General features: G+C 38.1%; 1 protein-coding gene across 1 annotated transcript; it reads left to right on the forward strand.

Annotated features, from left to right (window-relative positions):
* The first annotated feature begins 9,250 nt into the window (after nt 1-9,250).
* Nucleotides 9,251-13,043, forward strand: LOC125228725. The gene is made up of 2 exons (XM_048133386.1): nt 9,251-10,078; nt 10,449-13,043. Exons 1-2 carry the CDS (start codon nt 9,251-9,253, stop codon nt 10,461-10,463), a joined length of 843 nt encoding a protein of 280 aa, XP_047989343.1. The 3' UTR covers nt 10,464-13,043.
* Nucleotides 13,044-13,998: the final 955 nt, after the last annotated feature.

The raw sequence follows: 13,998 nt of genomic DNA on the forward strand, positions 1-13,998 counted from the left end.
CGGACTCGACCCTCTATACCAAGTTATCTACGGTGCTTAACACTAAGCATGGCCGATAAGTTGTAACACTAATAATGGAAGCTGCCGAGCTGAGTTCACGGCACATCCCGACCACGGACAACCCGCTGGAAGCTTTCCAACCACAAATCGTGAAATTTATTTGCCCTCAGCCGTTGCTAGTGCATCTACGTGGGGCGTTTACAAAAACACGTTTAGGTTGTACTGCGTGGCTAGATGTGGCTAAAAATATTGCTAATACTTTTTTTACTTATTTATTAAAGTGCAACCAAACTTGATAGATACAATGAGTGAATTCGAAGTAGGTACTCACCGGTAGTTATAAAATGATATGAATATTCACACTTAGATCATACTTTACCTAGTCGTTTTCAAGGAAGAGATCGCTTTCAAGCGATAAGACCAATCTGTTGTTATTAATTGTTTTTAGCCCCCGACGCAAAAACGACGGTGTGTTATAAGTTTGACGTGTCTGTCTGTCTGTCTCTGTGTGTGTGTGTGTGTGTGTCTCTGTCTCTGTGTGTGTCTGTCTGTGGCATCGTAGCTCCCAAACGGATGAACAGATTTTGATTTTTTTTTGTTTGAAAGCCTAATTAGTCGGGAATATTCTTAGCCAATCGGTCCACTATGTCGGGGTTTTTTCAATTTTTTTTTATTTTGTGGTTCTTTAGGATATAAATTATGTCAGTTGTGTAATAAAGAGTATCGTATTGTATAATAAGATTTCAGAGTTGAATAAATGTACACATTGTACACCACGGTCCACACATTTAACAAATCATGGACTTGAACATAATATAGGGACAGGGACTCTAATGAACCAAGAGTAAAATTACATATATCACTCCTGTATCCCATAAAGGGGTAGGCAGAGCACATGAACTACTAAGTTTCAGTGCCACTCTTAGCAAAAAGGGGTTGAAAGAAATTCAAATTGTGACATTGCAGTAACAGGTTGCCTTGCCAGCCTCTCCCCTACGCCACAATTTAACCACACATCCCACAGTCGACTTCTACGACACCCACGGGAAGAAAGGGGGTGGTGAAATTCTTAACACGTCATTATACGGGTACAAGAGTAAAATTATTTGGCAATTCCTAAAACATTGTGTTAAAATGGCTCATCCAGAAAATTTTAAGTATCGAAAATGTACACTGGATGCAATATTTCGTGTGGTCCAAGTTATGGCGTAGCAATTCAAATATCGAGTAATAAATAAAGCACACTGTTCGAATTTTACCGACTACCCGTTTTGTACCGAACTTTGTGGTTTCTAGATTTTATCGCCAGCCCCATTATTCTGACGGTGTTCGGCAATGGCGTGAATTATTGTCATTTTATCACGCAATTTACATATAAAACAAATTCTCGATCTTCAACTTTATCACGAGCAAGATAAGATATATTTGTTTAACGGAGCTTATTTCAAATGAACTTGCAGTTTCAGTTGAAGCCGTTGGATTGAAACTGAAATATTCATGAATTATGTGCCTTATCAAGAGCAGGTAATTACTTTTATTGTGTTTATTTTTTATATTAGTATATAAAGTAACATGTATGACATACATTTATTTAATGGCCAAATCCACCGGTTGACGATCCGGGTAAAAAACCTGGGTCTTCATTACGCGACTAAAGTCTTTACCACTAGACTATCCGGCCACTAATAAAGAAAATTAATTTGTTTCCTAGTCGGATATCTTTATGTAAAAAAAATCATAGTGTAATGTTAGGTAATTAAAACAGTGCTTCAATTTGATGTCAAAATACCTAACGTTTAAAGTAAATAAACTAAATTTTAAGTCCACTAAGTTTGCAGCAACGACTTGTAACTATAGACGTACTAAACTTATTAGTCCTACTGTAGGTAGTTTAACACTGATGAATTGATAAAAATAATTATGATTTGTTTACTAGTTGTCAAAGCGGACCCCAGGCTCTCATGAGCCGCGTGGCAAATGTCGGGATAACGCAAGGAGGATGATGATGATTTTTTTACTAGTTTTATTTGTCATTCGCTACTATAAAATTACGGATGCTTCCATTGTAAGTAACTTGCCAACCTGACTTATAATATTCCATTTTTCATATTTGCAAAAGCCATTCGCCAATTATTCGTACGTGACACTGATTTTTATGCGATCATTACAACGAGCAAAATGATACGTGATGGAATACACACAAATTTGCGCCGCTTGAGCAAAAAATGTAAATTGAGACAACCGTTTAATTTAGCCAGAAACGTTTATTATCTTCAGGGAAATTCAGCGGATTCGTGACCCGAATGCCGCTCCGGTTTTCATCAAAATTACTACCCTCCAACGTGGTTTGGGCAAAGAACAGTTTTTTATTCTAATTGCCAAACAAAATTGCGAGTAAATGAAACGATTTAAATAATCTCAATTTTAATAAAAAAAATCCGCCTCTGCTTCGCCTTTATTAATTCGAGGTATTGGAATAAAATTAAAACGCGATAAAATATATTCTTTAATATTAAAATAATATTAAAAAAAAGTGGATGAAGTCTATTTTTTTCATTAGAAGTAGGTAATTTAATATTGTTTTCTCAAACATGGTATGAAATATTGATGTTATGTGCCTTATAATTGGCAGCGAAGTATGACGTTGCAGGTGTGGCTAGGACGATTGATAGATAATGGAATTTCATACAAACCTTGCAGGCCAAGGCCGGCAAAGTCCTCTTTTTTAATTTCCAAACACAGAAAATTGTGACATAACATCCAGGTATTTAGCCAATTAAAAAAAAAACTATAAGGGGCTTTGCCGACTGCCACTGGTACGGGCCCTAGACAATATTTGATTTTGGGTGCGTTTTCATACAAAAAAAAAATTTTTCGTTTTTTTTTTTGATTTTTTTTTTAACTTTTTGTTTTTTTATAAGCGTATACGGGGTATTTTACGCTACGACGCACCGTTTAGGAGATACAGCCATCCAAAGTTACTATTTTCAGTAGACTTTATTTATTTCATACCATGTTTGAGAAAAGCACTATACATACCTCGGCGGGAAATGGGGTTGCCCGCCTCAGACCTATCCGTATCCTATCTATATGTCTTCGGCCGGCAACCCCCTTTATCCCGGCCTCTGTAGTAATGTACTATTTAATTGGACGGAATAACTCAGTCTATTTTTTTTTATTTTATCAACTACAAATTCGCATTATTTCTATAAAATTGTTAAATAGGGTTTTTATATGATAAAAATATGAGGTAAATGTATCTGATAATTCTTGAAACTGTTCGGAATTTTTTGAATCATTATGCAATTATCGCTCGAACTATGCACGAAGCCATCCGATAAAAGTATATTCATCCACACTTCTGCCTCTCATAGTGACAACGAGACGAATAGAGATCTTATACGGCTCTGTCGATGTATGACACGTGAATTATTCATAGAATATTTTATCTCTTCACTCGCAAAGTCGATGTCATGTATGTTTTAGTTGAGACTCGGATCAGGCGTACGAAGGAATGAGTTTTCACTTTCAAATGTTAGTGTTCCATACGGATCGCCGTTATTGAAGCGAGAAATATTGGTTTTATTTACATTTATATCGTAAAGTTTCATAAGAAACATATGAACGTCTTGCGGTTTAAAATAAAACATGTTTACTCGTTCGTTTCTTAAAATTCTGAACAAACTATGTTTCTTCTATTCTGAACAAACTATGTTAGTAAAATTATTGGAAAATTAGCAAAAAATGTGTGCTACTCTGCAGCGGCGCCACCTTAATGAAATTCAACTAATTATATGTTAAAATGATGTTCGTAAGACGTACAGTATGTACGTGTAATGTTAAGACTGTACTTATAGCGGGAAATGAAATAATGGGCTTTTATTGTGGCGCCGCTGCAGAGCATGCTCTATTACAAACTATGTTAGTAAAATTATTGGAAAATTAGCAAAAAATGTGTGCTACTCTGCAGCGGCGCCACCTTAATGAAATTCAACTAATTATATGTTAAAATGATGTTCGTAAGACGTACAGTATGTACGTGTAATGTTAAGACTGTACTTACAGCGGGAAATGAAATAATGGGCTTTTATTGTGGCGCCGCTGCAGAGCATGCTCTATTACAAACTATGTTAGTAAAATTATTGGAAAATTAGCAAAAAATGTGTGCTACTCTGCAGCGGCGCCACCTTAATGAAATTCAACTAATTATTTATGTTAAAATGATGTTCGTAAGACGTACAGTATGTACGTGTAATGTTAAGACTGTACTTATAGCGGGAAATGAAATAATGGGCTTTTATTGTGGCGCCGCTGCAGAGCATGCTCTGCAGCGGCGCCACTCAGTTCTCATAGATAGAAATTACATCATCTACTTTTTTCTTATGGAAATTGATGTACCAATGTTGTTGTTAGGATCGGTCTCAAGAGACAAACAGTCAAAACATATTGCACAATTTTATTTTTGCTACAATTTATTAGAATTCCGTATTTTCTGTCATTAAATTCAGTAAATCAAATAAAATAGGATTCGATTACTTATCGTTAAAAAAATGTTTGACTTGGCAAATAACCAAGCGTCTGAAACTCTGATTACATGTTGAAAAAAAAAGTTGGCGGGATTTGGTTATGTATTATGTTCTTTCGCTTTACGACAATTTCATGGTTTTATTTATTTATTCGTATGGCGCATTTACATAAACTTTCAAACAATATGTAGCTAGAATTATAAGTCCACATTCAGGGTCCCAAGCCACGAGATTGCGTCAGGTGTTAATTTAAACAGGTCTTCCGGAGGGCCTGGGAAAGCATGCAGAGGGCAGCGCTGTATAATGTGCTCAATGGTTTGAGCCTCTTCACCACACTCGCAGAGCGCAGAGTCCCGCCAACCCCATTTATGGCGGAAGTAATTACAGCGCCCGTGACCAGTTCTCAGTCTGTTCACTCGACACCAGAGTTTTCGTGGCAGGTCAAAACCACCTGGTTTCGCTATGGGATCCATGGTTGGCAGTATAGTTCCAGCAGTAGTTTTACTCCACTCGTATTTCCAACTCTGTTCGAGGTCAAAATCAGTCAGTTTTTGGGCTGTAACGCATGCTGGGCGGCGAGACTTAAGACGTTGGGGTGGGGGATGGCAAAAGGACTGGTGGCAAGGCAAAGACTGCTGCGCTTTTATTTTTTCTGCTTCCCTCTTTAGCGCTTGTAGTCTACGCAGGTGCGGCGGAGCAATATGACTAAGAACCGGTAGCCAATGAAGGGGCGTAGACTTTATTGTGCCTGATACACAACGCATGGCTTCATTCAGCTTAGTATCCACTTTCTGAACATGTGCACTATTCAGCCATACTGGGGCACAGTATTCGGCAGCTGAGAAGACCAGGGCCGTAGCCGATGTACGAAGGCAATCAGCTGAGGCGCCCCAAGTAGTACCGCTAAGTTTGTGGAGGATGTTATTCCGCGTGGCAGCCTTCAACGCAACTTTGTGGAGATGTTCTTTGTAGGTCAAAGTTCTATCCAGTGTCACCCCAAGATACTTTGGATAGGGATTGTGTCTCAACTGACTTCCATTGAGAAACACAGCCGGGTGGTAGTTAGCAGACCGATTGTTGAGGTGAAAACATGCCACTTCCGTCTTGCTTGCACTAGGTATTAGACGCCAAGCGTTGAAGTACTCACTGAGTTTTACTAAATCTGACGACAAAACTTCCTCACCGGACTTGAAATCTTTACTCTGGTAAACAAGTGCTATATCATCAGCGTAAATGAATTTAGTGGACTCAGTAGGTGGTAAGTCGTGGATGTATAAGTTAAAAAGACTTGGAGCGAGGACAGAACCCTGGGGTAAGCCATTGTTCAGTCTTTTCTTGCGGCTTTTGGCATCACCAAGATAGACCTCAAATTCTCTATCGCTAAGCATACTCATTATTATGTCTGCTATTTCTCGGCTTGGGATCGCTTTAAGAATTTTACACATTAAGCCTTGCTTCCAGACAGTATCATATGCCGCAGTCAGGTCCACAAAGACTGCAGTAGACTTCAATTGTTTCTGAAAGCCAGCTTCAATATGTGTGGTCAGTGCCAATACTTGGTCCGTGCAGCTTCGTCCTCTTCTAAAACCTGCCTGCTCTGGTGGAATAACAGCGTCGATGTGTGGTGTGATTCTTGAGAGAATAAGGCGTTCTAGTAACTTAAATGTGCAACTGAGAAGGGATATGGGTCGAAAGTTTTCAGGCTTGTCATCCGTTTTGCCAGGTTTTAGGATTGCAATGACTTTGGCTAACTTGAATTCCCTCGGTAAGCAGTTGTTTTGTACAATATTGTCGAAGAGGGCAGTAAGCCAGCTTATGCTTGCTGGACCCATGGCTCGAATAAATTCGTTGAAAATGTTATCTGGTCCAGCTGCTTTACTATATTTTAGGAGCTTTATGCCTTCCATTACTTCGCCTATGCTAAAAGGTCTTGAGAGAAGATGGCCCGTTGGAGCGTTCCTCCTAGCAGTCCGCAGTTCTTGCTTAACTCGTTTTGAGAACAATTTATCCCGCTTAGCTCTGGTTACTTCTACCATCCGATTTGCAATGGCGTCAGGCTTTATGTTTCGACCGGAGCTTCGTGGGTGAGGTTTTCCTGAGAGGCGGTGCAGGACTTTCCAAGCCTTACGACTTGATCTTTTAAAATCCATGTTGGTAACTGTAGATTTCCACTTCTCCTTCCTAAAAGATCCAAAGATTGGAGTAGCGTGGCTCCAGTCGCATGATCTTCTGTTTCCATATAATCTCGGTATAATTTTTCGCTGTCGGTGTTCCAACCTGGCACATATTCTTTTCTGAAACCTCTTGGAATATTCTTCTTGGCGGCTTTAATGACTAGCTCAACGAATGTTTTGTAGTTTGCTGGGACGGGGTCCAAGTTTGCAGCTACAAGCTCCGAATCCAGCGTCTTTTCAAAACCCTTCCAATCCGCGCGGTTGAAATTCCATCTAGGAGCTGGTATTGAGTTGGTCAGTGGTATCTTGAGACCTACTTCTGAGATGACTGCTCTATGCTGGCTATTTGGGAAATTTCCTTGGACTGAGCGTGCAGCAGGAAGGGGCTGGTCAAGGTGATCCTTTGAGACAAAGGTCAAATCAGGGTTGTAATCTTTGCCCCATCTTGCGGAGTGGAAAGTACCCCTATCCTTAGCATCAAACAGTAGGTGTAAGTCACAAAGGTCCGCCCAAAATGCAAGTGCTTCTCCGTTATCGTCAGCGCTGTGATACCGCCAGGATGTATGGTGGCTGTTAAAATCACCAGTGTATATAGAAGGGTGTGGGAAACTGGGTAAGACACTTGTTGGCCACTTAACTTTTGGCGGTTTATACACATTCGTCACTGTGAGATTTTTAACTCTGATTATGATGGTGAAAATCAGGTCAATATCACCGGTGTCTATCAGCTGGACATCATTTAGGCTAGATCTGACATAGGTAGCTATGCCATACTTTGGATGGTGAACAGCTTTGACCAATGTAAACCCCGGTATCTGGCCTCTTCGTTCAAGATCTGAGTCGTCCTTCGTGTGAATTTCCTGAATGCAGACTACGTCGATGTTTTCCTTATGCAAAAGCCTTTGCAAGTAGTCGCTTTTGGCTGAACTTATGCCTTCAATATTAATTTGCATGATGCGAACTGAAGGTCCGACATCCCTAGTCGAAGGGCCCTGAGAAGGGCCTTTGGGAACAGCATTTCTTGCCATGTGGAATTCGCAATCGGAACAATTACTTTGGAAAGTTTATTTCGCCTCGTAGTTTGTCACTCTTTAGCACCACCCAGGGGACACGTGCAGGGCTGTGGTAGGTAAATCCTGCGGACGCGAGTAACAGTTGTCCCCCATTTCATGGTGTAAATTGCCGAGAAAAATATAATTAATTCCTCGCAATCGAAGTGAAAAGCAGAGTGTACAACAGGGTCATAAATTTAATAATAATTATTGAAACTCAGAGCAAATCGCGCCGAGCGCGGAAGCGCGGGAAGGGATATATCTCCCTCTCGCTTACCCGTAGGTACATCTCCTTACATACTATCTCATACCGTTCAGGCGGAATGCGGAATTACTGAAAGTACATAAATTTACTAAGTGATAGTGATTTTTTCCATACGTACATAATAAACAGCATTGGTACATCAATTTCCATAAGAAAAAAGTAGATGATGTAATTTCTATCTATGAGAACTGAGTGGCGCCGCTGCAGAGCATGCTCTGCAGCGGCGCCACAATAAAAGCCCATTATTTCATTACCCTGCTCTCACCTACCGTTAATGCAACCCCCGCGACGCCGCGAGCGATCACATCGACCGCCATTAAATTAAATCGAAATATTATGTTTTAATCGTTCAATCTCCATATTTGTGTGTTTATATCGTGATTATTGTGCGTGACAAGGCCTGAGACTGTTTATCGTACCGCCGGCCGGTGTGTGAAGGAGAAGGGGTGAACGTGAAAGAACCAGCCACGCTGAGGAGCCACACTGCAACTGAAGGTTAGTCCGGTGCATGATATCCTTGTTGGCCAGGTTTCTCAATTAGTATCGTTTGTTACCAGCGAGTATACATATTTATGCTCGATCCAGACAGTTACGAATTGGCATTGCATCATATTTTCGAAAACCGCGTCAATTTGTAACATCAGGTACAGTCATAACATTTCACGTACATACTGTGAGAAACGGAACTCTTCTCTTGGGTCTATGGTTCTAGACTTTCCAGAACGATGTCAAACTGTCATCGAACGCAATTGTTTTTTTATACACAGTTGTCATGTAACGCGCATAAATTGAATAAATATAGTTTATTAATTAATTACTAGTTTCAATATACAACATTGGCGACGAGTATTTAGTGTGCAAATGAACCAGTGAAATAAAAGTATAAAAGTAAAATTATCAGTGTAATAAAGTGTTAGTGTTAATTTGGCAATAATGGCGGACGACACATGAAGACTAAAATCTCATCGCAAGAATTTGATGTCAGATTCCGATTATCTAGACGCAGAGCTAATGGGTGATGAACCTCCTGAGGAAATCCGCAATAGAATACAACAAGTAAAAAACGGAAATATAAGTTTCATCTATAAATGTAAGAAAAACGAATTGATTGAAATTTTAGTGGATGAGAGGTTAGACTTCAGTGAAGACTCTACAGTGGATCAATTACGGAAATTATTGAGTGATCACTTCAAAAATAAAGGAAAAAAACAACAAAAAGTGCATACCTTAACAATGACCGCGTTAGGCGAATTAAAACCATTTGACGGAGAAAAGTGGGAGGTGTTTGAGCAACAGTTCGAATGTTTTATCTTAGTTAATGATATAACTGAAGAAAAAAAAGTGCCTTTATTAATTACCAAATTAACGGCCAAAGTGTTCGAAACACTGACTTATTTATGTTCACCAAAACAACCAAAGGATTTAACTTATAAAGAACTAGTAAAGAGACTTCAAGACAAATATGTCAAGACTTTATCAACAACACTGGAAAGAGCCGAATTTCGGAAAAGAAATCAGTTGCCAAAGGAAAAAATTCAGGATTATGCTCTCGAGCTGAGAAAGCTGGCTGGAAAATGCAATTTTAAAGATGCCGAAGATCAAATTAAAGAAAAGTTCATGGAAGGTGTGTCATCAAAACTGATCAAGTTCGAATTAATGAAAAGTCCGCCTGAAATGACCTTGGATAAATGCATCGAATTAGGAAGAACGGTTGAAGCCGCTTTGCTCCACACAGGTAGCTCTGAATGTGTGACTGAAATGTTTTATAACCGAGAGAAAGCAAAGCCAACTTACAAACCAAGGAAAATGGATAATAGCAATAAACTTGGAGGACAATGTTACTGTTGTGGAAAACATAATCACATTAAAGCAGAGTGTACTCTAAAAAATAAATTTTGTTCAGAATGTGGAGTTCAAGGACACATATTCAGAATGTGTCCCAAAAGATCAAAACAAGTTAATGTAATAGAAACCACTACATCAGGAAATGAGGACGGTGAACGGGTGGAAACACCAGAGCACAATTTGTATGAAGGGTATACAACATATACCGTTAACAGTGTAAGTAGGATACCACCAGAATACTTAACTCTAAATGTAAACAGTCATAACTTACCATTCCAAATTGACACGGGGTCTGAGGTGACAGTGATGTCAATTAGTGATAGAAATAAATATCTGGGTAGTTTTGAGATACAAGAAAGTAAAACATTGTTTAAAAATTTTGATCAAAGTATATCTAAACCAATAGGAATTGTTACAAATATAACAGTAAGTTGTAATAATATCACTAATAAATTAAGTGTATTTATTGTGAATGATGACTTGCCCAGAGTCATTGGTAGGGACTGGCTGTACGCATTTAAATTGTGGCCTCCAAAATGGGCTGACAATATTGATAAGGAAACTTACATGTTTCAAAATGTTTCAGATGCAGAACAATTAATAAGAGACCGGTTTGCAGAAATATTTGAACCTGGATGGGGGAATTTCAAGGGCGAGGTGATCAATTTAAAACTGAAGCCTAATGCTCAACCCAGGTGTCTACCAGCCAGGCGAGTACCCTATGCACTGCGTGAAAAGGTAAATGATGAAATTACTAGATTGGTAGGAAATGGTAGAATTACAGCAGTCGAACATAGTGAGTGGGGTACTCCAGTAGTACCTATCATAAAACCTGATGGCTCGGTCAGGCTCTGTGGTGACTATAAATTAACTGTGAATCCTTGTATGGAAATTGATCACTTCCCTTTGCCTCATGTTGATGATATTTTAAATTCTTTAAAGAATGGCGAATATTACTGTGAACTGGACTTAAAAGAGGCATATTTGCAGGCTCCACTTAGTGAGGATAGTAAAGATTGTACAACTATAGTAACAGAATCAGGAACATACAAATATAATTACTTGCCCTTCGGGGTAAGTTCCGGCCCTGGGGCTTTCCAACGTTTAATGAAAAAAACATTAGCTAATATTCCTAATACTGTAGTGTTTATCGATAACATTTACATAAAGGGTGATTCGTTGCAAGACACTTATGAAACATTGTGTCAAGTCTTAAAAAAGTTGCATGATTGTGAATTCAAATTAAAATCACAAAAGTGTAAGTTTTTTACTACTCATCTAGATGTATTTGGGTACCGTGTAAACAAGAATGGTATCAGTGTGATTCAGTCTAATATTGAACCATTGTTAAATGCTAATGCACCAAAAAACCTGACCATGCTCAGATCATTCTTGGGTAAAATAAACTACTACTCTCGATTTTTACAAGACATGGCTACAACGCTAGCACCTTTATATGAATGTACTAAAAAAAACAAATTTATCTGGACAACAGACTGTGATGAAGCATTTACGAAAATAAAAAGAAAATTAGCTTCTGCAGATAATCTTAGACATTATGATCCTAATTTGCCACTGATCTTGACTTGTGATGCTTCAGATACCGGGCTCGCAGTAGTATTATCCAATAGAGATGAACAGGGTGTTGTAAAACCGATTGCATATGCTAGTAAAAAATTAAATGATGTTGAAAGAAAGTATTGTACAATAGACAAAGAAGCAATGGCAGTGATTTTTGGAATCACCAAATTTTACAATTATGTTTATGGTCGTTTCTTTGAGCTTGAAACTGACAATGCAGCTCTGACAAGAATTTTTGGCCCAACTAAAAGTATTCCAAAAATGGCTGCCAAACGATTGCAACATTATGCAATTTTTTTATCTGCATTTAATTATAAAATAAGGCATATAAAAACCAGTATTAATCCAGCTGATTTTCTATCAAGGTCCGTGTCTGAACAAAAGGATAATATAAATGATGATATAAATATTCATCCTGTATTTGTGAACGCTAGTTATAGTGTGTTGAGTTATACTAACGATTCCAACATGAAAACCTTAGATTGGAAAACAATTCAAACAGAATCAAAAAAAGATGTTGTTTTGTCCAAATTAATAAGGTATTTGACAGATGGCTGGCCAGAAAAGAAAAACTTAGATAAAGAAGTGTTACCATTTTATAGCAGAAGGAATGAGTTAACTATGGACAGAGGTTGCTTATTTTGGGGATATCGAATATTAATACCTCACACTGTTCGAGAATCGGTTTTGGTTGAATTGCATAAAAGTCATTTTGGAATCATTAGAATGAAAGAAATCGCACGCTCATATTTTTGGTGGCCGAACCTTGACTCAGAAATAGAAAACATTCCCAAAAAATGTATAACTTGTTTGCAAAATAGTAAAACGCCTTCGAAAACACAGAAACCGTGGCCTGTTCCCCCTTCAGTGTGGTACAGAATTCATGCTGATTTCCTGGGCCCATTTTATAATAAAATGTTTCTGGTCATAGTAGACAGTTATTCTAAATGGCCAGAGATATATGAAATGACTAATATTACTAGCTCTCGTACAATAGAGGTATTTGAAAGTGTATTTTCTCGTTTTGGATATCCAGTTCATTTGGTGACAGACAATGGTCCTACATTCACCAGTCAGAATTTTAAAGACTTTTGTAGTAATGGCAACATTAAGCATACATTTTCACCGCCGTATCATCCAGCGACGAACGGTGCAGCTGAACGATTTGTGGAAACTTTTAAGTCCGCTATTACTAAAATTAAAGAGAGTGGACTAGATTTACGATCTTCTATCAATCTGTTTATGTTTGACTATAGAAGTACACCACAACGCACTACAGGAATATCACCTGCTCGCCTAATGTTAAACCGAGAAGTAAGAAATAGATTTAGTTTATTGCGCCCTCCTCCTCTGTCAGAAGTGGTGCAGGAGAGAGTGGAAAAAAGGGACCAAGGGAGAAGGGATATCAGCTTTGTAATAGGTCAGAAAGTAATGGTTAAAGACTACAGGAAGGACAGCAGGCCGTGGGTTCAAGGGCTTGTTATAGAGGAGTCAATACCAGGAACTACCTATGTGGTAGATGTAGAAGGGTTTAAGTGGAAACGTCACATAAATCAGATGTTAAGCTGTTCTAATGAGTTAGAAGATTTATGTTAGTTTAGTTTGAGTAGGAGGAATTGTTAATTTGGTTTAACTAGTTAATTTACTAAAATAAGTGGAGGAGAGTGTGAGAAACGGAACTCTTCTCTTGGGTCTATGGTTCTAGACTTTCCAGAACGATGTCAAACTGTCATCGAACGCAATTGTTTTTTTATACACAGTTGTCATGTAACGCGCATAAATTGAATAAATATAGTTTATTAATTAATTACTAGTTTCAATATACAACACATACTGTACGTCTTACGAACATCATTTTAACATAATTATAATTAGTTGAATTTCATTAAGGTGGCGCCGCTGCAGAGTAGCACACCAAAAAATGCGTTCGTCAGATACATGTTGGTTGAAGAAGTGTGGTATCAAAAAATCAATGCCTGGATGCTAACGTCAACATTTTTGTGTGGCTCATATTAGTCTCAACATGCTTAACAAACATTACGCAACGAACAAATCTCTTAACATGAGCTATGCGTCGTCGAATAGTTCCTTTCTGATCATAATTCAGCAGTTCGACTTCATCAAATGTTATTTCTATGCATAAATTATAAATGCATAATTTACTATTAAAAACTGAAAAAAATTGAGGAGTCCTTTCTATTCATTCAGGATCCCATCATTAGAATTGGACTTTTATAAAAAAAGGGGGCCAATCTGTAAACACATTCAATAATTTTGTTTTCTCAAAATCGGTCTAGAAATTAGTGAGTATCGAATAACAAACATTAAAAACAAAAACAAAAATCAAACCGACGAAATGATAACCGCTTCGTTTTGAGATTTGTATGTCGGTTAAAATATGTTCTATGTAAACACAATTTTACTCGCATACGAATAATTATGGTATTAAAATATTAGTTTGTAACTCCCCAATGTTCAACAATAATTTCCTGGATGGATTAACTGACCTGAATAATTCCCAAAGCGTTAAATAGTTTATTAAATACCGAATTACC

Source organism: Leguminivora glycinivorella, chromosome 8, assembly GCF_023078275.1.
Source record: "Leguminivora glycinivorella isolate SPB_JAAS2020 chromosome 8, LegGlyc_1.1, whole genome shotgun sequence".
NCBI classification, from domain to species: domain Eukaryota; kingdom Metazoa; phylum Arthropoda; class Insecta; order Lepidoptera; family Tortricidae; genus Leguminivora; species Leguminivora glycinivorella.